General features: G+C 59.7%; 5 protein-coding genes across 5 annotated transcripts in view; all 5 read left to right on the forward strand.

Moving 5' to 3' along the window:
• The first annotated feature begins 1,939 nt into the window (after nt 1-1,939).
• On the forward strand, nt 1,940-4,762 carry LOC141949638 (protocadherin gamma-B5-like). Its single transcript, XM_074883494.1, has one exon. The coding sequence runs from the start codon at nt 2,069-2,071 to the stop codon at nt 4,760-4,762; it is 2,694 nt and encodes an 897-aa protein (XP_074739595.1). The 5' UTR covers nt 1,940-2,068.
• A 2,895-nt stretch (nt 4,763-7,657) lies between these two features.
• On the forward strand, nt 7,658-16,212 carry LOC141949639 (protocadherin gamma-A12-like). Its single transcript, XM_074883495.1, has 8 exons — nt 7,658-10,428; nt 11,005-11,211; nt 12,252-12,386; nt 12,872-12,965; nt 13,387-13,468; nt 13,889-13,967; nt 14,215-14,282; nt 16,147-16,212. The coding sequence occupies exons 1-8, from the start codon at nt 7,674-7,676 to the stop codon at nt 16,210-16,212; spliced, it is 3,486 nt and encodes a 1,161-aa protein (XP_074739596.1). The 5' UTR covers nt 7,658-7,673.
• A 1,701-nt stretch (nt 16,213-17,913) lies between these two features.
• LOC141949794 (protocadherin gamma-C5-like) overlaps nt 17,914-27,755 on the forward strand; it is a 75,643-nt gene continuing 65,801 nt past the window's right edge. Inside the window, exon 1 of the mRNA XM_074883807.1 lies at nt 17,914-19,075. Coding sequence (XP_074739908.1) covers nt 18,050-19,075 — 1,026 coding nt within the window. The 5' untranslated portion in view covers nt 17,914-18,049. The remainder of the gene's footprint in view (nt 19,076-27,755) is intronic.
• LOC141949920 (protocadherin gamma-B5-like) lies at nt 19,082-21,021 on the forward strand (the record flags this gene model as incomplete). The annotated part of the gene is made up of 1 exon (XM_074884086.1): nt 19,082-21,021. A coding segment is annotated over one exon (1,665 nt), but the record flags the coding sequence as incomplete, so codon positions are not given.
• On the forward strand, nt 24,299-27,507 carry LOC141949921 (protocadherin gamma-A10-like). The gene is made up of 3 exons (XM_074884087.1): nt 24,299-26,990; nt 27,102-27,202; nt 27,337-27,507. Exons 1-3 carry the CDS (start codon nt 24,326-24,328, stop codon nt 27,505-27,507), a joined length of 2,937 nt encoding a protein of 978 aa, XP_074740188.1. The 5' UTR covers nt 24,299-24,325.

Here is a 27,755-nt window from a genome sequence, read left to right on the forward strand (position 1 = left end):
TGACCTGAGTCCTTCCCATGTGCTGCAGCTGTTCACAATCTGCTCCAGCGTGGGTCCCTCCCACATGTGGCAATCCTCCCAGAGATGAACTGCACCAGCGTGGGCTTCCCTCAGAGTCCCGGCCTTCCTCGGGTGCAGCCACCTACTGCGGCATGGGGTCCTCCACAGGCTGCAGGTGGCACCTGCTCCACGGGTGACATCCATGGGTGCAGGGAACAGCCTGCCCTCTCCCCATGGGTGCAGGGGACAGCCTGCCCTCTCCCCACGGCCTGCAGGGGAGTCTCTGCTGCAGTGAACATCCCCCTCACCATTCTCCTCCCTTCTTCCACAGTTTTCCCCTCACAACTCCTCCTCCCAGCTCCAGCTCCTCCCGGATTCCCCTTCTTAAATATGTTATCACAGAGGTGCAACCACTGTTGTTAATTGGCTCAGCCTTGGCCAGAGGTGGGTCAGCTTGGAGCCAGGGGAGCTTTGAGAATCTTCTCACAGACACCACTGATGTAGCTCCTTCCCAGCTACCAAAACGCCCCTCCCACGCACACAAACCCAAGACAATTAATCCTCAGAAATGACTGAGAGATTTGAGCTTCTGCATTGGAAGAAGAAACTTGTGGAGAACACTTGCACACCTCCCTACCCATTGCTTACTCCAAGTGGGTAACAAGCATTAATTGAGATTAAGGAGCATTATTGCCGCTATTTGCCGAGGTATGTGTTTTGGCTTCTTTGGTTTAAACAGGGAGTTTTGTTGTTCTCATAAAGGCAGATCTGAAGCTTAGTAAAGTCATTCAGTACAGGCAGAAGAGGCCCAGTAGCCCTTCTGAATCACTGCAGCTCGCCCAGCTTATATCTGGAGGCCTCAGTGACTTTACTGGTGCTCTGGCAAAGAATTCCATGACATACATGCATGACATCTATGGGCAGAACAATGAAACCATTTGCAGGTTTGGCATGACAGGAGAGAGTGCCTTTGGAAAAGGAGAAAGAGCAGCACTTGGATCTTCCAGTATTTCCTTCTGCCTCTCTCTTCTCCTTGCGACTGGGCACAGGCCTTACAAAAACCGGCGTGCCTTAACGTCACTGGGTGTGAAACCCTTCTGCATTCTGCTATGACTCTACTCAGTGTTTAGTGTGTGGATTGCCTTTTTCTCCTGGGTGCTGGAGAAACAATATCCTAGCTATGGGGCATACGCACACTCTGTTCAGTCTCTGAGCAGTTGCTCTTTCAGACTGTGCCTTCATTTCTCTGACTGTGCATGAGGGAACCTCGTTATTGCCTCTGGCACACATATTTCCTTCTTAGCTCCCATGCCAGCTCAGGCCACAAGCTGTAAAATCCCTGATGGAGTGCACTGCTGCTTTAACAACCCACGGCAGGTACAAGCCCCTTTTCAGTACGACACAGGAATCAAGGAGGGGGGGGCTCTGCGCTTCCTGCTTGTAACAGGAGAGAGGCATCGAGGCTGGGAGATTTTTGTAGGCCCAGGGTGACAGGACTGCTCTGACGTTTGCTTCATCCTGTTTCTGATTATTTATTGGTTATCAATGACTGACCTCAGAGCTGTTGCCAGGGCCTGTGCCGTTTCTGTTACGATGCGAGCTTTGCTGTCCATAACGCAATGGTAACGCTCTGGTAATCAAGTATGTGACCATCAGCGCGTACGTGGAGCAAGGCTGCGTGGGAACGAGCCGTCACAAGTGGCGGGTGCCCCCTCCTTTCCCCTGTGTCCCAGAGCCCCCGGGAGCGCGGGCATCAGCCGGCTGCGGTGGCGTCGCGGCGCCTCCGGGTGCCGCTGTTGGCCGCCGCGGAGCGGCGCTGGAGCCGGAGCCGCCGCCGCCGCCGCCGGAGCCGCCGCCGCGTCCTGCCCCCGCCGGCTGCTCGCTCGCCCGGCGCCGGCCAGAGCGGCAGCGGCGCGGGCAGCAGAGGCGAGAGGCGGCGCGGCGCGGGGAGCAGCGGCGTCCGAGCCGGCGCCGAGCTCGCTGCCCTCCGGCGGCCCCTGCGCTCGGTGCGGAGAGCGGCTGGAAGGGCGGCAGGGCAGCGGCAGGAGCGCGGCGAGCGCTGCCGACGATGGCGGGCAGGCAGCGGCAGAGCCGGCGGCGAGCAGCCGGGCGAGTGATGCTGCTGCCCGCTCTGCTGCTGGGCTTGTGCTGCCGGGCGGCGGCGGAGCGGATCCGCTACGCCATCCCCGAGGAGCTGGGCAGAGGCTCGCTGGTGGGGCCGCTGGCGCGGGACCTGGGGCTGAGCCCGGCGGAGCTGCCGGCACGCAAGCTGCGGGTGGCGACTGCCGCTGAAAGGCAGCTGAAATACTTCTCGGTGAGCGCGGAGAGCGGGGAGCTGTACGTGAGCGAGAGGCTGGACCGGGAGGAGATGTGCGGCGAGGCGGCGTCCTGCTCCGTCAGCTTCGAGGCGCTCGTGCAGAACCCGCTCAACGTTTTCCACGTCGAGGTGGCCATCCAGGACGTCAACGACAACTCCCCGCGCTTTCTTAAGGAAAACATCTACTTTGAAATCATTGAATCTACCCCTCCCGGCGCCCGGTTTTACTTAGGCATGGCCGAGGACCCAGACGTGGGCAGCAACGCACTGCAGGGCTACGAGCTGGAGGCCAACGGGTACTTCGCGGTGGAGGTGAAGGAGAGCCCGGACGGCAGCAAGTTCGCGGAGCTGGTGCTGCGCCGAGCGCTGGACCGGGAGAGCGAGCAGAGCTTGCGGCTGGTGCTGACGGCGGTGGACGGCGGCGACCCGCCGCGGAGCGGCACCGCCCAGCTCTGCATCAACGTCACCGACGCCAACGACAACGCGCCCGTGTTCGCGCAGGACCGGTACCGCGCCAGCCTGCGCGAGGACGCGCCGCCGGGATCGACGGTGCTGCACGTGTCCGCCTCCGACGCCGACGCCGGCATCAACGCCCGCATCACCTACGGCTTCGTGGAAACGCCGGCCAAGGTGCTTCAGAAGTTCGTGGTGGACGCGGAGAGCGGGACGGTCACGCTGCAGGAGGCGCTGGACTTCGAGGACACGCGCGCGTTCAGCCTGGCCGTGGAGGCGAAGGACGGGGGGGGTCTGGTTGCCCACTGCAAGGTGGAGGTGGAGGTGCTGGACGTGAACGACAACGCGCCCGAGATCACGGTGTTGTCGGTGTCGAGCCCGGTGGCCGAGGACGCGCCGGTGGGCACGGTGGTGGCCCTCCTGAACGTGATCGACCGGGACTCTGGGGAGAACGGTCAGGTGTCGTGCGAGCTGTCGGGCGAGGCGCCGCTGTCGCTGGTGGCGTCGTCGTCGGGCGGCTCGTACAAGGTGGTGACGGCGAGCGCGCTGGACCGGGAGCAGGCGGCCGAGCACCGGGTGACGGTGGTGGCCCGCGACCGGGGCATCCCGGCGCTGTCCGGGCGCGCGGCGCTGGTGCTGGAGGTGTCGGACGTGAACGACAACGCGCCGGTGTTCGAGGAGGCCGCCTACAGCGCCTACGTGGCGGAGAACAACGCGGCGGGCGCGCCGGTGCTGCGCGTGCGCGCGCGGGACGCGGACGCGGGCGCCAACGGGCGCGTGAGCTACTGGCTGGCGGGCGGCAGCGCGGGCGCGGCGCCGTACGTGTCGGTGGAGGCGCGGAGCGGCGCGGTGTACGCGCAGCGCTCCTTCGACTACGAGCAGTGCCGCGAGTTCGCGGTGGCGGTGCGGGCGCAGGACGGCGGGGCGCCGGCGCGGAGCTCGACGGCGACGGTGCGCGTCTTCGTGCTGGACCGCAACGACAACGCGCCGCGGGTGCTGTGGCCGGCGGCGGGCGCGGGCGCGGCGGGGCCGGCGCCGTTCGAGGTGGTGCCGCGGTCGGCCGAGGCCGGGTACCTGGTGGCCAAGGTGGTGGCGGTGGACGCGGACGCGGGGCGCAACGCGTGGCTGTCGTACGAGCTGGTGCAGGCGCCGGAGCCGGCGCTGTTCCGCGTGGGGCTGCACAGCGGCGAGGTGCGGACGGCGCGGGCCGTGTCGGAGCGGGACGCGGCCAAGCAGCGGCTGGTGGCCGTGGTGAAGGACCACGGGCAGCCGGCGCTGTCGGCCACGGCCACGCTGCACGTGGTGCTGGCCGAGAGCTTGCAGGAGGCGCTGCCGGAGCTGAGCGAGCGGGCGGCGGGCGCCGACTCGCCGGCGGAGCTGCAGTTCTACCTGGTGCTGGCGCTGGCGCTCCTCTCCGCCCTGTTCCTGCTGAGCGTGGCGCTGGCCGTGCTGGCGCGGCTGCGCCGGGCCGGGCCGCCCGCCGTCCTGCGCTGCCTGGGCGCGCAGCGCTTCTCCGTGGCCGGCGCCGCCTTCCCGGCCGACTTCTGCGAGGGCACCTTGCCCTACTCCTACAACCTGTGCGTGGCGCCGGGCCGCGCCGTGGCCGAGGCCGCTTGGCTGCCGCCGCCGCCGCCGCTGCCCAGCCTGGCCGCGGAGGAGCTTCTCGGCGGGGAGCCCTGCGGGAAGCGGAGCCCGAGCAGCAGCGCCGGCGCGGGAGAGCCGCCCGCGGAGCCCGACGCACCGCAGGTCTGTGAGCCCGCGCGCTCTCGCTCTTCTCCTTCAGCCGGGCGGAGCCGTCGTGCCTCTCGCCCGGGCTTTTCCGCGGCTGCTGGGCACAGGGAGCGCTCCTCCGGCTGCCCGGGAGGGAAGGAACGGGCGGGGGATCCCCCTTGCTCTGCGAGCAGCCAGGCAGCCGCGGCACTCCCTGCTCTGCCGGCGGCCCCACCCTCAGCCTCACGTCGGGGGTTTTCTCGCCGACCCTCCTTCGAGTAAACTGATGATCGTGCGTGACGAAAGATGTGGTGGGCGATTCCTGGTGGAGACTCTTCCTTCCTCGTCGCTCTTTCCCAAACAGATGCACCTGAACCTGGTTGATAGCTGCATGTAGAACCGCTGGTTTCCCATGAATGTTTTCTCCATGAATTCAGAACTCCCAGATTGTTCCCCAGTGAATGTTGCCCTCATCTGCCGTGAGCCCTCCCAGCACTTGGAGGAAGGCTGCTGCAGAAATGGCAGCCTTAACGGGGCGGATACATTTTATCCAGGCATGAATTTTCTGAGTTCTTTGTGCTACTGGTCGTTCCCTTTCTTTTTTTTACCGTTCCCTATCCGTCTTTCATACACAAGTTACGGTTTGTTCCTCCGTGATGATGGAGGAGAGTGTACTCCATCTTTTGGGGAAACTCTTCTGCAGTAATGGTAGCCCAGATGGGATTGGCTTAACTATTTCAGGCATTGTTCCTCTGTGCAGTTATTTCCCTTTTTTTCTACCCTGGGTGTTAATTCCCCCTTTTTAACGTTCCTGATCTGTTTTCCATATACAGGTGAAGGTGTAGAATGGGATCTCAAAAGAAAAAAAATTAATCTCCTTTTGTATTTCAGAGCCTGTTCTCTTTTCCTCTCCCCTTCTCCCAAAGAGAGGTGCTTGGACCTTGCTGATTGTGTTAACGGGGAAATGCTAAACCGAGGAATTCGGTCTCTCAGCCACTTTATCAATCATTGTGTGTCTGCCTGTTTGAGCAGGAGAGGCTATACACACCCTGAGAACATATCTAAAACAACCTAAAAGGAGATCAATTAGGCACTCTAATCTAGTCCATTTACGCTTTTAGAAATGGTCCGCATAGTTTAGGGTGTGCAGCTCTATTGGTGCTCGCCTGCTGACCAAGAGTACTTTGTTGAAGAGGTGTCCTACCAACATGAACACTCAAGGGTTAGATTAATGATTTATTAACAAGTTGCAATCTTACACCGCTATTTATGAGAAAATGAAAGTTCTTTCCGGTCGTTCAAGGTATCGCATTTCTTGGATAAATGCTAATGTGTATAAACTATACAAACCCTAAATTCACGTGGCGTATTAAAAAGGGAAATCGCTCACTGAAGTCCTTCAACTTTCCTTTCTCAGTATTGGCTGCATGCTTAGGCGATCCAGCATAGTAATGATGTAGCCGTTAGCTCCGTGACTTCCCTAAAGCATCGCACTGCTCTCATTCCGTTCTGTCCGTCCATACTGTCGAGGACAGACGAATATCATGAAATTAGACGGACAAGAAAAAAATGGAGCAAAGGAAAGCTGTCGTATGGCTGCAATCGATCCCTGTTTTGCTCCTGTGGGCCACCGAATGGGCCGAGGAGCCAAGGCAGCGGTGCCGCTGTTGTTCTTGCCGTGCTCGCCAAGCCATTTTCCCGGCAGCTGGCGGAGGCCGAGCAGGTGATTCGGGCCGGGGTCAGTGCAGGTGCCTCCCGCCTCCTGGGGAGCTGTAGTGCAGCCCGGGGTGGGGGCAGAGAATGAGTCGCGAGCAGTAGCGGCGCCTCCTCCTGTGCTGTGTTCCCAGGAAGGTCTTCTAGGGAGAAAGCCCTGAGGCCGTGGCAGGGCCGGAGCAAGCCCAGCTCCTCCGGAGCGGTAGGGGCCGAGGGGGCTTAGATTCTGCGTTGATGGACCCCACCTTCTTCAGCCTTGACGTGTCTCGGCTCGGGCGGCGGCGGTGGGGGAGTTCATTGGGAGCGTGTTCCGGGGGAGCTGAAGGATTGAAAGCCAAGTTCCTGCCGCTTGGGTTAGGGAGCCCGATACCTCTGGTTCTCCGGGGGGGTGGGTGGGTGGGTGTGTGTGTGTGTCCGAATATCGCGTTTTGTATTTCAGAGCCTGTTTTCTTTTGCTGTCCTTGTACCCGTCATTCCAGCATGCCGGCTACAAAAATCCGTGGTGGGGATTGTGCTTAGGGCAAATCGTCGAAGACTCGTGATATTCTAGACGTGAAATTAAAAAAAAAAAGGATTATACTTGCCATATATGGCCATGAGCACGTGTTCTTTCCCGTGCGGTCGGAGTAAGAGGCATCGTTAAAGGACAGAACGGCTCAGAGAAAAGCCCGTGCAGGAAATCCCGGGTGTCCATTGGAGGGAGGATCTTCATTGCTGCCTTGTGCTGTTGGTCGGGACGGGGGGAATTCCTGTGGCTGTAGGACGCACCTTTGATCTGCAGAAAGCGTCAGGGAAAAGTCCTCGAAGCTCGACTATTGCAAAACGTTGTGCAATTCGCGGTGGAGACTGTGCTTTCGGACCGAGGGGAACAGGCTCGTCACTGTCCCCACGTCATATTTGACTTGGCATAATATCGCCAGATACATTTTTCTCCCGTGCGGTAGAAGGAACACAGTGGCGGGCCGCGTGTTGTTCCTTTGTGGTCGGGATGTGGGCGAGGATCACGGAGGAGGTGTCGGGGAGAGCCGGCAGCGCAGGAGCTCCCCGCCGGGCGGGCAGCGATGTCTCGGCAGCGCTCGGTGCCTGCAGTGCCGGGAGGAGGCTGCGGGCGCCGCTGTTGACCGAGGAGGAGCGAGAGGAAGGCCGGAGCGCTGCAGGCAGCCCCGCCCGCTGCGGCCCGACTCGCTCGCTCGCTCGCTGGCTGGTTCGGCGGCCGGGCGGTCTGCGAACGTCCCCGCGGTGCGGAGCCGTGCTGCAGCGAGGCGGAGGGGCCGGCGGCAGCGGCCGGGGCCGGCGACAGCGAGCGGCAGCCGGAGCCGAAGCCGGAGCTGGAGTCAGAGCCGCAGTGGGAAGAACGACACGGGGCCGAAGCCGGAGCCGTGAACGGGAGCCGGAGCCGGAGCCAGAGCCAGAAGCGGATCGGCGGGCGGCGGCGGGTCGGTGGCGGCGGTGGTGCGGGGCCGGCGGGGCCGCGGCGGAGATGTGCGCGGCGGGGAGGCGCCGGGGCCGGCGGGAGCGAGCCCTGCTGTGGTGCGTGCTGGTGGCGGCGTGGGAGGCGGCGTGGGGGCAGCTGCGCTACTCGGTTCCCGAGGAGATGCCCAAGGGCTCGTTCGTAGGCGACGTGGCCAAGGACCTGGGGCTGGAGCTACCAGCGCTCCGCGACCGCGGCCTCCGCGTTGTCTCCGCAGGGAGGACGCAGTATTTCTCCCTGCACGGGAAGACGGGACATTTGGTGACGGCGGAGAGGATCGACAGAGAGCAGCTGTGCGAGAGTGTGCAGCGCTGCGTGCTGCGTTGTGAGGTGATAGTGGAGGGGGAAATGAAGTTCTACGAAATCGAAGTGGAGATCACGGACATTAACGACAACGCTCCCAGCTTCAAGGAAACTGACCTGGAGGAGGCAATAAGCGAGACGACAGCCCCCGGGTCGCGGTTTCCCCTGGCCAGGGCTCACGACCCGGACTCGGGAGCGAATTCCCTGCAGCGCTACGAGCTGAGCGGCGACGAGCACTTCTCGCTGGCCGTGCAGGCGGGCCCCGGCGGGGACCAGCGTCCCGAGCTGGTGCTGGCGAAGGCGCTGGACCGCGAGGAGGCGGCGTTTCACGAGCTGGTGCTGAGGGCGAGCGACGGCGGCGACCCGGCGCGGACGGGCACGGCGCGCATCCGCGTGGCGGTGCTGGACGCCAACGACAACGCGCCCGTGTTCGGCCAGGCGGAGTACACGGTGCGTGTGCCGGAGGACGTGCCCGTGGGCTCCACCCTCCTCACCGTCACGGCCACCGACGCCGACGAGGGGATGAACGCGCACGTGAAATACTCCCTGAAGCAAATTACAGAGAAAGTCTCGAAGATTTTCTATCTGGACGCCGAGACGGGAGCGATCACGCTGGTGAGGAGCCTGGACTTCGAGGAAGCGGCTCTCTACGAACTGGAAGTGGAGGCACGGGACGGTGGGAGACGTTTCGACACAGCGAAAGTGGCGATCACGGTGACAGACCTGAACGACAACGCGCCCGAGATTTCGGTGCGGTCGGCGCTGAGCGAGATCTCTGAGGACGCCCCGTCGGGGACGGTGGTGGCCCTGCTGCACGTGCAGGACCGCGACTCGGGGGCGAACGGCGAGGTGCGGTGCTCGCTGGACGGGGGCGTCCCGTTCCGGTTGCGGAGCTCTCAGGGCGGCTACTACCGCGTGGTGACGTCGAGGGAGCTGGACCGGGAGGAGGTGGCGGAGTACAACGTGACGGTGCGGGCGGCCGACGGCGGGTCGCCGGCGCTGCGGAGCAGCGCGGTGCTGGCGCTGCGGGTGCTGGACGTGAACGACAACGCGCCGGTGTTCGCGGAGGCGCGCTACAGCGCCCGGCTGCCCGAGAACAACGCGGCGGGCGCGCTGGTGCTGACGGTGCGGGCGGCGGACGCGGACTGGGGGCAGAACGCGCGCGTGCGGTACCGGCTGTCGGAGGGGCGGGTGCGGGGCGCGCCGCTGTCGTCCTACGTGTCGGTGCAGGCGGAGACGGGCGCGCTGTACGCGCTGCGCTCCTTCGACTACGAGGAGGTGCGCGAGGTGGGGCTGTGGGTGCGGGCGGAGGACGGCGGCGCGCCGGCGCTGAGCAGCAACGTGTCGGTGCGGCTCGTGATCGTGGACGAGAACGACAACGCGCCGCAGGTGCTGTACCCGCCGCCGGCGCCGGGCGCGGGCGCGGGTGCGGGCGCGGGCTGGGCGGGCGTGGAGCTGGCGCCGCGCTCGGCGGAGCCCGGGGCGCTGGTGGCCAAGGTGGTGGCGGTGGACGCGGACGCGGGGCAGAACGCGTGGCTGTCGTACGAGCTGGCCAAGGCGACGGAGCCGGGGCTGTTCCGCGTGGGGCTGCACAGCGGCGAGGTGCGCACGGCGCGCTTCCCGCTGGCCCGCGACGCGGCGCGGCAGAGCCTGGTGGTGGTGGTGAAGGACCACGGGCGGCCGGCGCTGTCGGCCACGGCCACGCTGACGGTGGTGCTGGCCGAGAGCGTGGCCGAGCTGCTGTCGGAGCTGGGCAGCGCGGCGGCGGCGCCGGGCGAGCCGGCCGGCAGCCTGACGCGGTGGCTGGTGGTGGCCGTGGCGGCCGTGTCCTGCCTCTTCCTCGCCTTCCTGCTGCTGCTGCTGGCGCTGCGCCTGCGGCGCTGGCGCCGCTCGCAGCTGCTGGCGGCGGGCAGCGGCGCCTTGCGCGGCGTGCCGGCCTCGCACTTCGTGGGCATCGACGGCGTCCGCGCCTTCCTGCGCTCCTACTCGCACGAGGTGTCGCTCACCGCCGACTCGCGCAAGAGCCAGCTCCGCTTGTCGGGCGGCAGCTGCTGCGACACCCTCCCGGCCCGGCCGCCGCCCGACGAGCCCGCGCCGCTGCTCGGCGAGGACCCCGCCGCTGCCCCGGTGAGTTCCTGTGCCCGCACTTCGCGGCTCCGCGACGCTTCGCTCTGCTGCTGCTCGGGCCTGGCCGCGCCGCGTCCCGGCCGCTGCCGAGGGGGGTTTCGCTCCCAGGCAGGCAGCGCTTCCCGCGGCAACGCGCCGGCTGCTGCTGCCTCTGGCTGGCGGGAGGGGAGCGTGGGACCGGGGCTCAGCGCTACAGCTGCTGCCGGCAGCGGCACAAGGGCGTCGCTCTCGGCTGGAGTTTCGTTTGAACGGGGCTTTGTGCTCTTATCGCTCGCCAGGTTCTTTCTCGTTTTGTGCCCTGACACGTGTAATACCCGTTTTCCTGTCGCTATTGGTAGGTGTTGCGGTAATAGCAAATGGAAGGTTGCGTTATTACCAGGGCAGATGTCTTCCCGACTGCACATACTCTTGACTAGGCTGAGATTGTTTCCAAACGGATCGTGTGTTGGGGTCGGTTAATACTTTTCACGCGGGCTTATCCGTTGTTGGGTACCATCACATGCTCGTGTGTAGTGGCACTTCATCTTACATTGTTTATTAGTTACTATCGTTGAAATCGGTGTGTGAGGAACAGAGTACTATGTATTCTTTATCACTGTACTGGTTAGAAAGGTTATTCCTCTTTTTCTGTGCTCCTCTACCAGCCTCTGGTCAGTGTTACTTGTAGGATTTGAGTGTTACCAATTCTGTTATTTTTATCGTGAACGGTGTGTTAACTGGGGTGTTTTTCTCAAGTGCATCTTTGGTTCATTTAATTATCGCTCTTCTCTTGCTGCACATCGTTTTCATTTAACATGGTTTGGAATGACTGGAAGCCATTGTTTGAAGTTAAGAGCCGCCTGTGCCTGCTTTGGGGCCGGTCTTGTGCTTGTCTCGTACGTGAAAGCTTCTCACACAGTGTGTTCCTCAGCCAGTGGTGAGAGCAGTGTCCATTTTGTGCACCAGAATGCAGTGTGTGTTTTCCACATTGGAGGTACCCCTTCCTCAACGGGAAGACCATTCCCAGGCGTTCCTGTGAATTCCTTGTTGCTTGCGGGAATTTCCTTGGTTGGGTCAGTAGTGAGCTCCATGCTCCGGATGGAGGACGAGGGTGAAAGAGGAGCGAAATTACTTGTTGGTAAGTATTAAATTCTAAAATACATGTGTGTACCTGAGCACTAGTTGGTCACCTTGGGGGTGAGCCACGGCTGTGCTCTTCAAAGATGTAGCAGAGTTAAGGAACTGGGTGTTCCCAGACTGAATGCTGTGCTTATAGACTCTTCTTAGGCCTTCAAACTGTAGGTGAAGTGTTAGAAAGTAGAGAGTATTGCTGCGGTTTCTGCTGGGGTGTGTTACGGACAGCATGGCACCTCAAGAAATGTCAAGATACTCTTGCTGTGAAGCATGACTCACTTGTGCTTTTTATGTCACCTTGCAGCTTGTTTCATATTGTTAGCCCTCATGTAGCAGCACTTGATCTTTCGATGCTAGGTGTTTAAAATTGATGCAAGCGGGGTGTGTGTGGAACCGAGTAGCACACATTTTTAATAGTGCTACTGGTTGGAAAGGTTGTTTCCTCCTTCTGTGCTCCTTACCAGCCGGGGAGCACAGCTGGAATCTTTCTACAGCTGGAATCTTTCTACAGCTGGAATGATTTTGTGAGAATGACCTCGTTGTCCACGAGAAGCTTGTTCATGCAGCAACCTTGTGGCCTTTCTGCCAAATGAGGGTTAATCTCCGAGGGATCGTTACTGTCCCCTCGGCACTTGTAATCTGCTTTGCTGGTTGTCATCGTGTCTTTTACAGAGAGGTGTAGTTAGAGGTAGCGGTGTAGCCGAGGGTGTAGCAACAGTTTGTCCTCTTGTGCCTAATGCCGATATAACGTTCATTTCTTGCTCGGCAGCATTACTCATAGGATTGGGCTATTAGACATACACAGGTATTTTCATCGTGAATGTCTTCTTAGTTGAAGGTTTTTCTAAAACTCTATTGTTCATTGCTTTATTTATCACTATTGTCTTACAACACAGAGTTTTCATTTAACGTTGATTATTTGACATGCATGTGAGCAGTACCTTAGTAATGCAATGCAACAAGGTCGAGGAAGGGCGAGATTCTGTGTAAATAGCTGCTCAGTATGGGTAGGTGACCCTCTTGTACGTGTCTCTCTACCTGAAGCAGTGTGGCTACTCCTTTGTGAGAATGGTCTTGTTGGCGAGGAAGAGCCTGTTCTCACAGCAATGTTGTGGCCGAGCGATCGTTTGCTAGTAACTGCTACGGTGGAAGAAGCTTGTGAAGGAGAAACGGAGTCCTGTAGTCCATGTCTTTGTATATATTGAGGGAGTGGCAAGAGTGGCATAACCGGGAGCTGAGTTATCACCAGGACCCTGTGAAGGAGCACAGTAGTCATCCATGGAGTCACCTCTTCTTTGGAGCAATAGGAGTGATAGGAAAATCTGCTGTACCTGTAGTTTCCAAGCTCGTGGTGTGTGTGATGTGCCTTGGCTAGAACATACAGGCTATGGCAAGAGCTGTTTGAGGGAGGGAGGGAGAGAGTCAAGGGGCAGTGGGAGACAAATGTATCTTCCTTCTTTGTATGGAGATGTAAGGATGTGTAGTACGTAGTGTGATGGTGGTGCATGTTAAAGAGAAATGGTCTGGGCAAATTATGGGGTCAAAGAACACCATGCAAGTTGTGAAGAGCTGGAGATGAGAGTGCTGGGAGCTGTGTGTGAGGGGCTGTTGAAGGAGACAGGAAAGATGGTTTGCTCCTTTCCCTGTTCGGTGCCCACCTGCAGTGTCATACAATGTGAATCTCTCCTTGGCAGAGAAGTTTATCCTGAGCAATATTATTCCAGCTGTCTTGCGAGACTTGGGAGGACTCTCCTCTGTGTTTGCAGGTTGTTGTCAATTCTTAACTAAGAACTTAATTACATACTTATAAAAAACGACATAATGAGAGCTTTGGGAAGAGCAAACTGTGTGATGGCACCTACTAAACACCTTAATTAGGCACCATCATCAAGAATTGTATGTTGTGATCCTTTCCTTTCTGCATGTTTCTTCCCTCCATCATTGTGATGAGCTGAAGACGGGCTGTTGTCCCTGATAGTGTGTGGAAGATCACAGCTGTTACATTTCTCTGACTGTCCCGAACGTGCCTTTCATGTTTGCAGCTGTGAAGAGAAAGACTTTCCTAGGTGTGTTTCCTTAAAATGTTACATGAAGAAATGCTTTTGTTTGTCACGTACACAGGGGGAGAAATCAAATACTATCCATGGTAAGGAGCAATTGTCTGTGTGACTTTCTTTAGGTGGAGTGTGTTTGAGGTTATGACAATCAGTGACAGCCTCGTGAGATTGGAGGGTTTGAGGAGAGTCTCGGGGCTGCTGAGTGTGAGGAGGAAGTGGTGGAGACAAGGCATGGGTTTTGGTAATTCCCAGGTTTGTTGCTGGACAACATAAAGTGAGTCTGAAGGTGTCTTATTTTTGGATATCACACTACTGAGTCTCCAAGTGGTCAAGCTGTGGTTTCATTCATTTTCTTTCCTGCTTTATGACATTTCCTGTGAGTGGCAGGTATTGAGCATAGACGTACACTTTACGTTAAGGTCTGGGAATCATGTATCTTCCAAGTTGCCCATGTGCTGAAGAAGGATGATGGTGTCTTTGAGCTGATACTTTGATGAGTGAGTCTTTATTGGAGCTGCGTATTGCTTATGCACTGGAGAACATTTGCCATTTCTTTGACTTAGTGTGATGAGCAGAGAAATCTCTTTGCATGTGTCCATGTTGTGATTGTTATTCTTGTGTAAGGAGAACTGTGTGTGCAACATCGCCTTCAGTGGTGTCTGTGTGCAAAGGCAGCTTTCCTGTTGTGTGATGTTTGGGCAGGGTGAGAAATTTGTGTGTGTCCAGAGACAGGGCATTTGAAAAATTTGCTGTGGTATAATGTGAGATGTCTGAAAGATGTAAAGATGGTGTAAAAGTTCCATTCGTCCGAGATATTACATGAGTCCCACAGTTGTGGTTCCATGCGTTTACCATTTTTGATTGTCTGAAGAACTTACATTGAGGAACAGTGGCTCTGGTCTTTGTTGTGAGCTCCTGTGTGAGTGTCCTGTGGGCTTTTTACCTACTAGATACCTTTCCTGTGTACCTACTAGAGCTGACATCTTCTGAAATGTCCAGATCTGATTCCTTCACTTCTGTAGGTTTCCCATTCTTGCCATGTTGGTTGTCCAGGTCTAAAGCTGGGCCTCATTGTGCCTGGTCATGCCCCAAAAACATTAAAAGATCTCTTATATCTGTTGGGCTGGGGGAGCCGTTTCCACCCCTCCTGGAAGGTGTTCAGCTGCCAAGACAAAGACTTTGACAGAGCTCAGTTTCCCTCAGGTGTCACTGAATGAAATGCTCTGTTGCCTGTGGCCGCCATATGGCCACAAGTTGGATATTGTGCGTGGTGCAAGCAAAGGCTGTGACTGCAGAGTGAGGAGGGTGAGGGGCTGGCTTTGGACTAGGAAAACAGGTGGGTCAATGTGGTTTTGGGTGGGCCATGGTTTGATTTCATGGCTGGTGCCAAGGCCTGTGCCACTGATGTTGTGATCCTGGTTTCCCTGTCCTGAAAGGCAATTCCAGTCCTCCGGTCATAAAGTGTTTGTGCAGTAACTGTGCCTGTAGAACGATGATGTGTGTGTACAATGGTTTTTAATTGAATTGCGTATGAAAGCTCCTTTATCCATCTGTATCTCCCTGTAAAGTTACAATTGAGAGTTTCTTCATAGTCGTACTTAGAATTTTTCAGAACTTTGTTTCCTTAAAGGATATTTCATTTTCCACATTTCTGAATAGTTCTTTACACTTTTGAAAACGTGGGTGTTGTTTTTGCAGCAAATACTTACTTCAAGCACCTAAGTCAGAATTTTATTTGTGAGGAAAAGGAAGCAGAAGCTGAAAGAGAATGTGTTGTAATTTCTCAGAAGATGTAGCTTGAGAATGAGGCCCATGAGAAGGTGTTTCCAGTTACGGCTTCATATCTGTGGGAGATGAGCAGGGCACAGATTAGAAATATTGCCGAGAGCTGACGAGTATTTCTTAAACTGAACCCCCCTGCTGTGTAGTCCAGAGTAAGACTTTAGGGCAGCACTTGCAGCTTGAGATGTCAGGGACTTCCAAGTGCTCTCCAGGATGAATTCCCACGCCTGCAGTGAAGACTGAGACATCTTCCCGGTGAGTTCCTCTGAATCCACTTTCTCTTTGAATGCTTACTTGCCTTGCTGGTCTGATTTGTGGGTTTGTTTTTCTTTACCTGGTCTCCTATGTTTGTCTGTAACAATCAGCACAGCTTTGTTCAGCCATGTGTTGCGTGTTTAGTGCCTCTTGCTGATGCTCGAGCGGGTGTGCAAGGCAGGAGATGTGGGGGAATCTTTGTGTTCTGTTCTTGTCGGTGGGGAATAGAGGTAAACATGACCTTAGCAGGAGTCGCATCTCTGTGGAACAGTGAGTGTGATAAAAGAGGGGAGGAGGTTCCCCCTAAGCCATTAGTTTGAGGACTCATTCTTTAGCTGTTGGATGACTGCTCCTCTTCCATTTTGGGCATTTATCATTCATGTGGTTTAGAATTCTTGTCATGCTCCTGAGAGTGGTGGTGAGGACTCCGATGTACCTCAGTTCTTGGTGAAATCGTGGTGCCTTCTCCTCTCATGATCTGTTTTTGCCAATTCTGAGAAGGTCAGAAGCAAACCTGCCAGTTGTGTAGGGTTGGAGAGAAGACAGGGGAGCTCTGGGTGTGAGGCTGCAGAGGAAGAGACGGTCATTTCCGTACCTGTCATAGTTAACATGAGCGTGTGCCTCATGGAGTACCTAATGGTGTATCATTTCTGTGCTTTGAACCTCACAGAGAAATGTATCTTCCCTTGCTCATACACGTCCATGGCCAGATCTTGGTGCATGGTCTAGACATTGTGTCCTGGCAAATGGCCCTTTGATTACATGTTCTTGCAAATTATGAGGGTCAAAGAACACCATGCAATGGTATCATGGTCCACTCGTTGGACTCGTGATGGTTTGTTTAGTACGATCTCGAAAGTGCAAAATTAAGGCGACCAACACCAAAGGGCATTGCATCAATCAATGAGTGAAACTTTATTGTGTTGCCCGTGACGCAGCACATGACAGTTAGAGAGGGGTGAAAGAAAGGGGAAAATAGAGTTAAGTTTAGAAAGAAGAAAATGGGAGGTTGTAGCTACCAGTGCTGATCTCAAGACGTCCTAACAGTCCAGTGTCCAGTCAGTGCTCTGTCATCAGTCATTGTGATTCTTGGTGGGGAAGCTTCAAATTTTCATTGCCAAGAAGTCATCTTTTATGCTTAGTAACACACCTTGCTCCTCCTCTGCCTCAGGGATCTTCACCTTTCTAAGAATTCAATTATGATACCTCTGCCTTTCTCGAGCGAGGCTCCCACGCATGCACAGGGAGGAGTGTCCGATGCGTGGTCAGTGTTAGAGGCAGGTAGCCTTCAACCAGGAGGTGTGTTTTGGGATTATAATGAAGCAAAGTTTTTCTAAAGTGTATGATTTCTTCATAACAGTTGCGATCAATCTTTTCTGACAGTAGCTATGCAGTTATCTCTAACGGCTCCGGCTAGGCCCTGGTACCGAAGAACAGCACCGCACTCTTGGTACCACACAGTTCTGTATTCAGGAGACTTTGCACCACATTCCACTCTTGGGATGGGCAACTGTGTTTCAAACAGGCCGTTGTTGGGTACCTCACTGTCCATGTCCCTGATGACAATGTTGAGACAAGGCTGATCTGACTGACTTGTTGGAAATGGTGTCAAAGGCCTTACTAAAGTCAAGGTAGACAATGTCCACAGCCTTTCCGTCATCCAATAAGCAGGTCACCCTGTTGTAGAAGGAGATCGGGTTTGTCAAGCAGGACCTGCCTTTTGTAAACCCATGCTGACTGGGCCTGATCATCTGGTTGTCCTGCATGTGTTGTGTGATGGTACTCAGGATGAGCTGCTCCATCAGCTTCCTGGGCACCAAAGTCAAGCTGGCAGGCCTGTAATTTCCCAGATCATCCTTCTGACCCTTCTCATATATGGGCATTACATTGACCGATTTCCAATGTGTGGGGCCCTCCCCAGTCAGACAGGACTGCTGGTAAATGCTGGAAAGCGGCTTGGTGATCACCCCAGACAGCTCCTTCAGCACCCACGGGCGTATCCCATCTGATCCCATTGACTTGTGTATGTCTGTGTGATGCAGTAAATATACTCTGGTTCCCTAAGATGACTCTGAAGGAAATGCTCTTTCACCGGTGGCTGATGCCTGCCCAAGAGCTGGGCATGGCCCATGGTGTGACTAAAGGCTGTGAACGCAGAGCGAGGAGGGTGAGGGGCAGGCTTTGAACTAAGGTGGGTCAGAGTGGTTTTGGCTGGACAAGGCTTTGACCTCACGCCTGGTGCCAAGGCCTGTGCCATTTCTGTTACGATCCGAGCTTTGCTGTCCATAACGCAATGGTAACGCTCTGGTAATCAAGTATGTGACCATCAGCGCGTACGTGGAGCAAGGCTGCGTGGGAACGAGCCGTCACAAGTGGCGGGTGCCCCCTCCTTTCCCCTGTGTCCCAGAGCCCCCGGGAGCGCGGGCATCAGCCGGCTGCGGTGGCGTCGCGGCGCCTCCGGGTGCCGCTGTTGGCCGCCGCGGAGCGGCGCTGGAGCCGGAGCCGCCGCCGCCGCCGCCGGAGCCGCCGCCGCGTCCTGCCCCCGCCGGCTGCTCGCTCGCCCGGCGCCGGCCAGAGCGGCAGCGGCGCGGGCAGCAGAGCGAGAGGCGGCGCGGCGCGGGGAGCAGCGGCGTCCGAGCCGGCGCCGAGCTCGCTGCCCTCCGGCGGCCCCTGCGCTCGGTGCGGAGAGCGGCTGGAAGGGCGGCAGGGCAGCGGCAGGAGGGAGGAGCGCGGCGAGCGCTGCCGACGATGGCGGGCAGGCAGCGGCAGAGCCGGCGGCGAGCAGCCGGGCGAGTGCTGCTGCTGCCCGCTCTGCTGCTGGGCTTGTGCTGCCGGGCGGCGGCGGAGCGGATCCGCTACGCCATCCCCGAGGAGCTGGGCAGAGGCTCGCTGGTGGGGCCGCTGGCGCGGGACCTGGGGCTGAGCCCGGCGGAGCTGCCGGCACGCAAGCTGCGGGTGGCGACTGCCGCTGAAAGGCAGCTGAAATACTTCTCGGTGAGCGCGGAGAGCGGGGAGCTGTACGTGAGCGAGAGGCTGGACCGGGAGGAGATGTGCGGCGAGGCGGCGTCCTGCTCCGTCAGCTTCGAGGCGCTCGTGCAGAACCCGCTCAACGTTTTCCACGTCGAGGTGGCCATCCAGGACGTCAACGACAACTCCCCGCGCTTCCTGCGAGACAATTTCCAGCTGGAGATCAACGAGTTGACTTCTCCCGGCGCCCAGTTTTCCCTAGGAGTGGCCGAGGACGCGGACGTGGGCAGCAACGCACTGCAGGGCTACGAGCTGGAGGCCAACGGGTACTTCGCGGTGGAGGTGAAGGAGAGCCCGGACGGCAGCAAGTTCGCGGTGCTGGTGCTGCGCCGACCGCTGGACCGGGAGAGCGAGCAGAGCCTGCGGCTGGTGCTAACTGCAGTGGACGGCGGCGACCCGCCGCGGAGCGGCACCGCCCAGCTCTGCATCAACGTCACCGACGCCAACGACAACGCGCCCGTGTTCGCGCAGGACCGGTACCGCGCCAGCCTGCGCGAGGACGCGCCGCCGGGCTCGACGGTGCTGCACGTGTCCGCCTCCGACGCCGACGCCGGCACCAACGCCCGCATCACCTATGGCTTCGGGGAAACGCCGGCCAAGGTGCTTCAGAAGTTCGTGGTGGACGCGGAGAGCGGGACGGTCACGCTGCAGGAGGCGCTGGACTTCGAGGACACGCGAGGCTACACGCTGCTGGTGGAGGCGAGGGACGGCGGCGGCCTGGTGGCCCACTGCGAGGTGGAGGTGGAGGTGCTGGACGTGAACGACAACGCGCCCGAGATCACGGTGTTGTCGGTGTCGAGCCCGGTGGCCGAGGACGCGCCGGTGGGCACGGTGGTGGCCCTCCTGAACGTGATCGACCGGGACTCCGGGGAGAACGGTCAGGTGTCGTGCGAGCTGTCGGGCGAGGCGCCGCTGTCGCTGGTGGCGTCGTCGTCGGGCGGCTCGTACAAGGTGGTGACGGCGAGCGCGCTGGACCGGGAGCAGGCGGCCGAGCACCGGGTGACGGTGGTGGCCCGCGACCGGGGCATCCCGGCGCTGTCCGGGCGCGCGGCGCTGGTGCTGGAGGTGTCGGACGTGAACGACAACGCGCCGGTGTTCGAGGAGGCCGCCTACAGCGCCTACGTGGCGGAGAACAACGCGGCGGGCGCGCCGGTGCTGCGCGTGCGCGCGCGGGACGCGGACGCGGGCGCCAACGGGCGCGTGAGCTACTGGCTGGCGGGCGGCAGCGCGGGCGCGGCGCCGTACGTGTCGGTGGAGGCGCGGAGCGGCGCGGTGTACGCGCAGCGCTCCTTCGACTACGAGCAGTGCCGCGAGTTCGCGGTGGCGGTGCGGGCGCAGGACGGCGGGGCGCCGGCGCGGAGCTCGACGGCGACGGTGCGCGTCTTCGTGCTGGACCGCAACGACAACGCGCCGCGGGTGCTGTGGCCGGCGGCGGGCGCGGGCGCGGCGGGGCCGGCGCCGTTCGAGGTGGTGCCGCGGTCGGCCGAGGCCGGGTACCTGGTGGCCAAGGTGGTGGCGGTGGACGCGGACGCGGGGCGCAACGCGTGGCTGTCGTACGAGCTGGTGCAGGCGCCGGAGCCGGCGCTGTTCCGCGTGGGGCTGCACAGCGGCGAGGTGCGGACGGCGCGGGCCGTGTCGGAGCGGGACGCGGCCAAGCAGCGGCTGGTGGCCGTGGTGAAGGACCACGGGCAGCCGGCGCTGTCGGCCACGGCCACGCTGCACGTGGTGCTGGCCGAGAGCTTGCAGGAGGCGCTGCCGGAGCTGAGCGAGCGGGCGGCGGGCGCCGACTCGCCGGCGGAGCTGCAGTTCTACCTGGTGCTGGCGCTGGCGCTCCTCTCCGCCCTGTTCCTGCTGAGCGTGGCGCTGGCCGTGCTGGCGCGGCTGCGCCGGGCCGGGCCGCCCGCCGTCCTGCGCTGCCTGGGCGCGCAGCGCTTCTCCGTGGCCGGCGCCGCCTTCCCGGCCGACTTCTGCGAGGGCACCTTGCCCTACTCCTACAACCTGTGCGTGGCGCCGGGCCGCGCCGTGGCCGAGGCCGCTTGGCTGCCGCCGCCGCCGCCGCCGCTGCCCAGCCTGGCCGCGGAGGAGCTTCTCGGCGGGGAGCCCTGCGGGAAGCGGAGCCCGAGCAGCAGCGCCGGCGCGGGAGAGCCGCCCGCGGAGCCCGACGCACCGCAGGTCTGTGAGCCCGCGCGCTCTCGCTCTTCTCCTTCAGCCGGGCGGAGCCGTCGTGCCTCTCGCCCGGGCTTTTCCGCGGCTGCTGGGCACGGGGAGCGCTCCTCCGGCTGCCCGGGAGGGAAGGAACGAGCGGGGGATCCCCCTTGCTCTGCGAGCAGCCAGGCAGCCGCGGCACTCCCTGCTCTGCCGGCGGCGCCACCCTCAGCCTCACGTCGGGGGTTTTCTCGCCGACCCTCCTTCGAGTAAACTGATGATCGTGCGTGACGAAAGATGTGGTGGGCTCTTCTTGGTGGAGAATTTTCCTTCCTTGGCGTTCTTTTCCCCAAATCGGTTTATAGCTGAATGCAAACCCGTGGGTTAATCCATTTCCCCAAGAAAACGGGCGTATTTTCTCCATTAATGCAGATGTTACAGATTGTTCCTCCGCAGTGAATGTTGCCCTCATACGCCGTGTGTTCTCCCATCTTCTGGAGGAAGGTTGCAGCAGAAGTGTCAGCATTAAGTGGAGAAATAAATTTTATCCAGGCATGAGTTTTCGCAATTGTTTATACAGTTCTTTCCCATGCTAACTGTGAATGCGGGTCTTTACCGTGTAGAAGGAGATCCACTGATTCTACGTGGCGCAGTCGGGATGATGGGATTGACTCTTGGTGTTGGCGGTTTTTTCTTCCTGAAACATGCGTGTTTTCTCCATGGAAGAAGTTATGGTTTGTTTCTCCGTGATGAAGGAGGAGAGTGTCCCTCGTCTTTTGGGGGAATTCTTTTGCAGTAATAGTAGCCCAGGTGGGATGGCTTAATTATTCCAGGCATTGTTTCTCTGTGCAGTTATTTCACTTTATTTTTTTTGCTTCCTGGGTCATAATTTCCCCCTTTTCACCGTTCCTGATCTGTCTTTCATACAGTGAAGGTGTAGAATAGGATCTCAACAGAAAAAAGAAATCGCTTTTTGTATTTCAGAGCCTGTTCTCTTTTCCTCTCCCCTTCTCCCAAGGGAAAAGTCCGAATATGTGTGTCCGACTTTCGCGTTTTGTATTTCAGAGCCTGTCTTCTTTTCCTGTCCTTGTACCCGTCATTCCAGTTTGACGGCTACAAAACCCGTGGTGGTGATTGTGCTTTTGGATCAGTGGTCCAAGACTCCTAATATTCTACACGTAGAATTAAAAAAAAAAAAAAAAAAAAAAAAAAAAAAGTATTTTACTTGCCAAAAATGTAAAAAAATATAGTTGTAAAAAAAGTATTTGTCCTTGCTTTCCCCCTCCCCTTTTCCCAAAGAGAGGTGCTTGGACCTGGTTGATCGCGTTGACAGGGAAAGACTAAACCGAGGAACTCGGTCTCTCAGCACTTCATTAGTCGTTGTATTTGACCAGGAGGGGCAGTGGTCTGTTGGTCTTCCTTTGTCTGCTTTGGGCGTTAGTGCCGATCTCGGTTTCCGTGAAGGAACGAAAGAAGCCTGTAGCGCTGCTTTTCTGGCAAGTGCGAACCGGCACTTAGTGCCTCATCAGCTGTCACTCCTGTAGGCTCAGTGGAGAGGTTCTTGCCATTCAGCTTGTGCCGCCTAAAATGGTGGTACTGGTGTCGTGAACCGCTGAGATGTCGTGGGCTCTGCCACTCGAATCTAGTCCATTTACACTTTTAGAAATGGTCCGCATAGTTTAGGGTGTGCAGCTCTACTTGTCTTCGCCTGCTGTCCTACAGTATTTTGCTGAAGAGGTGTCCTACCAACATGAACATTCAAGGATTAGGTTAATAATTTATTAAGAAGTTGCCATCTTTTCCACCACGTTTTATGAGAAAATGAATGTTTCTTCTGGTCGTTCAAAGTCTCTTATTACTTGGATAAATCCAAATGTGTTTCAACTACGCCGCCAAGACAACCCAATTGTCTGCAGAACCTGCGCTGTCTCCGAGGGTGTGTTAGTGCCGGTGAACGCGTATCCTGCCTGTGCAGAATGAAATCCTTCACCGTTCTGAACCTCCGTCCTCTTTCTCCTGGGTGTCGCGGTGGTGGGGATGGGAAGTGTTGAGCCATGTGTCCAGGGAGGGAGGAAGGAAGGAACGGGGCGACCCCCTTCCACTCCAGCAGGCAGTAGGCGCTTCGTGGTTCCTCGGCGGTCACAGGTTGAGGTTCAGCTGAGAAGTTCTGACTAGGAAACGTGTGTTGGCTGAACTGCTAGTAACGGTGAGGGCGGATCCTTTCTGTGTACGATGAGACCCGCTAATCCTACACGACGCCGCCGGTAAACAAGGTTGACGCTCGGTGTCGATGTTTCCTTCCGATGACTTTTTCCCAAAGCCATGGACTTTGTTTAACAGCTGAAGAGAGCCCCGTTGCTTAATGCTGTTTAGTGTTGGACTCCCAAAGGAAACGCGCATGAGGCTCCATGACTGGAGAAGTTACAGCTTGTTCCCCCGACGTGTGCCCTCCCGTCTTTTGGGGACAGGCTGCTGCCAAACGGCAGCACTAGTGGGACGGATTAATTTAGTCCAGACACTATATCTCCGAGTTTTTTGTAAATTTTCTTCCCATGTTTTCTTCCATCCCAGGTGATGTTTTTAAAGTTCCAGATCTGTCTTTTCAACAGAGGATAAGGTGTAGAATGGGATATCAAAAAAACCAACAAACCGACAAAAAACCCCATACATGTTTTGTATTTCACAGCCTATTTCCCTTTTTCCAGAGAGCTGTACTCAGTCCCGGTTGCTAGCATTTAGCTGTAAGGGTTTGGAATTTGCCTGAATTTCCTGTTTGTAATGGAGCCCCGAACAGCGAGTGCATGTGCAGCGCTGCCGGCTGCTGAGTTACTCTAGAACGGAGCGTTAAGTCTTACGTGTAAGCCCAGCCTAGAGTGTAAGGGTAGAGGCAAACATCGGGAAGTGCTGTTGGGAGAAGGGGGAGGAGTGGCGGCGGATTCAGAGCAGCCCCCGATGTGCAGCTGAGAAGTACCAAAGAGAAGAGCGAACAGTGGAGTGTCCCCGCACTGCGGGAGAGCGGGACGGACCATTGCGACTGGTGGTGAGATGCGGCGCAGGTCCCCTCCTCCATGACACTGCTTTCCTCAGCAGAAGGGGCGAGGACAAAGTCCGTGAAGCTCGAGTGCTGCACAAAGCTGTGCAATTCGCGGTGGAGACTGTGCTTTCGGACCGAGGGGAACAGGCTCGTCACTGTCCCCACGTCATATTTGACTTGGCATAATATCGCCAGATACATTTTTCTCCCGTGCGGTAGAAGGAACACAGTGGCGGGCCGAGTGTTGTTCCTTTGTGGTCGGGATGTGGGCGAGGATCACGGAGGAGGTGTCGGGGAGAGACGACAGCGCAGGAGCTCCCCGCCGGGCGGGCAGCGATGTCTCGGTGGCGCCGGTGCCGTCCCCGCGAGCTGTCGGTGGGAAGGGCCGGGCGGGCAGCGATGTCTCGGCAGCGCTCGGTGCCTGCAGTGCCGGGAGGAGGCTGCGGGCGCCGCTGTTGACCGAGGAGGAGCGAGAGGAAGGCCGGAGCGCTGCAGGCAGCCCCGCCCGCTGCGGCCCGACTCGCTCGCTCGCTCGCTGGCTGGCTCGGCGGCCGGGCGGTCTGCGAGCGTCCCCGCGGTGCGGAGCCGTGCTGCAGCGAGGCGGAGGGGCCGGCGGCAGCGGCCGGGGCCGGCGACAGCGAGCGGCAGCCGGAGCCGAAGCCGGAGCTGGAGTCAGAGCCGCAGTGGGAAGAACGACACGGGGCCGAAGCCAGAGCCGTGAACGGGAGCCGGAGCCGGAGCCAGAGCCAGAAGCGCATCGGCGGGCGGCGGCGGGTCGGTGGCGGCGGTGGTGCGGGGCCGGCGGGGGCGCGGCGGAGATGTGCGCGGCGGGGAGGCGCCGGGGCCGGCGGGAGCGAGCCCTGCTGTGGTGCGTGCTGGTGGCGGCGTGGGAGGCGGCGTGGGGGCAGCTGCGCTACTCGGTTCCCGAGGAGATGCCCAAGGGCTCGTTCGTGGGCGACGTGGCCAAGGACCTGGGGCTGGAGCTGCCGGCGCTCCGCGACCGCGGCCTCCGCCTCTTGGACAGAGGTAGGACGCAGTATTTCTCCCTGCACGGGAAGACGGGACATTTGGTGACGGCGGAGAGGATCGACAGAGAGCAGCTGTGCGAGAGTGTGCAGCGCTGCGTGCTGCGATGTGAGGTGATAGTGGAGGGGGAAATGCAGGTTTACGGAATCGAAGTGGAGATCACGGACATTAACGACAACGCGCCCAGCTTCAAGGAAACTGAACTGGAGGAGACAATAAGTGAGACGACATCGCCAGGGTCGCGGTTTCCCCTGGCCAGAGCTCACGACCCGGACTCGGGAGCGAATTCCCTGCAGCGCTACGAGCTGAGCGGCGACGAGCACTTCTCGCTGGCCGTGCAGGCGGGCCCCGGCGGGGACCAGCGTCCCGAGCTGGTGCTGGCGAAGGCGCTGGACCGCGAGGAGGCGGCGTTTCACGAGCTGGTGCTGAGGGCGAGCGACGGCGGCGACCCGGCGCGGACGGGCACGGCGCGCATCCGCGTGGCGGTGCTGGACGCCAACGACAACGCGCCCGTGTTCGGCCAGGCGGAGTACACGGTGCGTGTGCCGGAGGACGTGCCCGTGGGCTCCACCCTCCTCACCGTCACGGCCACCGACGCCGACGAAGGGATGAACGGGCACGTGAAATACTCCCTGAAGCAAATCACAGAGAAAGTCTCGAAGATTTTCTATCTGGACGCCGAGACGGGAGCGATCACGCTGGTGAGGAGCCTGGACTTCGAGGAAGATGACTCTTACGAACTGGAGGTGCACGCTCGGGACGGCGGGGGCCTTTCTGACACGGCGAAAGTGGCGATTACAGTGACAGACGTGAACGACAACGCGCCCGAACTGACCGTGTCGTCGGCGTTGAGCGAGATCTCCGAGGATGCCCCGTCGGGGACGGTGGTGGCCCTGCTGCATGTGCAGGACCGCGACTCGGGGGCGAACGGCGAGGTGCGGTGCAGCATCGCGGAGCGGCTGCCGTTCCGTCTAGAGAGGTCTTTCGAGGACTACTACCGCGTGGTGACGTCGAGGGAGCTGGACCGGGAGGAGGTGGCGGAGTACAACGTGACGGTGCGGGCGGCCGACGGCGGGTCGCCGGCGCTGCGGAGCAGCGCGGTGCTGGCGCTGCGGGTGCTGGACGTGAACGACAACGCGCCGGTGTTCGCGGAGGCGCGCTACAGCGCCCGGCTGCCCGAGAACAACGCGGCGGGCGCGCTGGTGCTGACGGTGCGGGCGGCGGACGCGGACTGGGGGCAGAACGCGCGCGTGCGGTACCGGCTGTCGGAGGGGCGGGTGAGGGGCGCGCCGCTGTCGTCCTACGTGTCGGTGCAGGCGGAGACGGGCGCGCTGTACGCGCTGCGCTCCTTCGACTACGAGGAGGTGCGCGAGGTGGGGCTGTGGGTGCGGGCGGAGGACGGCGGCGCGCCGGCGCTGAGCAGCAACGTGTCGGTGCGACTCGTGATCGTGGACGAGAACGACAACGCGCCGCAGGTGCTGTACCCGCCGCCGGCGCCGGGCGCGGGCGCGGGTGCGGGCGCGGGCTGGGCGGGCGTGGAGCTGGCGCCGCGCTCGGCGGAGCCCGGGGCGCTGGTGGCCAAGGTGGTGGCGGTGGACGCGGACGCGGGGCAGAACGCGTGGCTGTCGTACGAGCTGGCCAAGGCGACGGAGCCGGGGCTGTTCCGCGTGGGGCTGCACAGCGGCGAGGTGCGCACGGCGCGCTTCCCGCTGGCCCGCGACGCGGCGCGGCAGAGCCTGGTGGTGGTGGTGAAGGACCACGGGCGGCCGGCGCTGTCGGCCACGGCCACGCTGACGGTGGTGCTGGCCGAGAGCGTGGCCGAGCTGCTGTCGGAGCTGGGCAGCGCGGCGGCGGCGCCGGGCGAGCCGGCCGGCAGCCTGACGCGGTGGCTGGTGGTGGCCGTGGCGGCCGTGTCCTGCCTCTTCCTCGCCTTCCTGCTGCTGCTGCTGGCGCTGCGCCTGCGGCGCTGGCGCCGCTCGCAGCTGCTGGCGGCGGGCAGCGGCGCCTTGCGCGGCGTGCCGGCCTCGCACTTCGTGGGCATCGACGGCGTCCGCGCCTTCCTGCGCTCCTACTCGCACGAGGTGTCGCTCACCGCCGACTCGCGCAAGAGCCAGCTCCGCTTGTCGGGCGGCAGCTGCTGCGACACCCTCCCGGCCCGGCCGCCGCCCGACGAGCCCGCGCCGCTGCTCGGCGAGGACCCCGCCGCTGCCCCGGTGAGTTCCTGTGCCCGCACTTCGCGGCTCCGCGACGCTTCGCTCTGCTGCTGCTGCTCGGGCCTGGCCGCGCCGCGTCCCGGCCGCTGCCGAGGGGGGTTTCGCTCCCAGGCAGGCAGCGCTTCCCGCGGCAACGCGCCGGCTGCTGCTGCCTCTGGCTGGCGGGAGGGGAGCGTGGGACCGGGGCTCAGCGCTACAGCTGCTGCCGGCGGCGGCACAAGGGCCGACTCTGCGGTCCCGCCAGGTCAGGTGCTTCCCCACAGCCCGTGTGCTGGAGCGGGGGGAGATGCTCTTCCGACGGAACCCTCGTGCCCCCACATGTAACTTGGCTGCTCAGCGTTTCTGCTCTTCTCAGCCTCGCTGCTTCTCCATGACGAGCAACGAAATGTCTTTGCGCTTTCACCTTTGTGCAGCGGGCGGAGGAATGGGCTGGGCAACAACTGGTCCCTTGACGATGTCTGTCTGCCTGTTAGGAAGCTGAAAGAGAATAGGAAAAGTTGTGACTCTTTGAGAAAGTCTCTGGGTGGCTGCGTGGGAAGGGCTACTGCAGGAAACGGGAGATGGGCTTTGCTGATTGCCCGTCTTTCAAGGCTTATTTACTTGAAACGGAGCTGGATGTGCCTTGGCTTGAGCATACAGGCTATGGCCAGAGCCATAGGAGAGAGTCAAGGGGCAGTGGGAGATGTAAGGAGGGGGATAGTGCCCCTATGCAGATGTTCCTGACCCTGTGGGCCGCTTCTCTTATAGTTTTAGGCCCTTGACGTTTCTTCCTAAAACACCAGTGAGCCCAGAAATGTGTCTTCCTTCTTGTACAGAGACGTCAAGATATCTATGTGGAGTGCATGGTGTGATGGTGGTGAATGTTGAAAAGTTTTGGGCAACTGTCCCTGTGATGTGATGTGTTTGCAAATTATCTGGTCAAAGAACACCATGCAAGTTGTGATGGGTTGGAGAGGAGAGTGCTGGGAGCTGTGTGTGAGGGGCTGTTGAAGGATCAAAGACAGATGGT

The sequence above is a fragment of the Strix uralensis genome, chromosome 14 (assembly GCF_047716275.1).
Source record: "Strix uralensis isolate ZFMK-TIS-50842 chromosome 14, bStrUra1, whole genome shotgun sequence".
NCBI lineage: Eukaryota > Metazoa > Chordata > Aves > Strigiformes > Strigidae > Strix > Strix uralensis.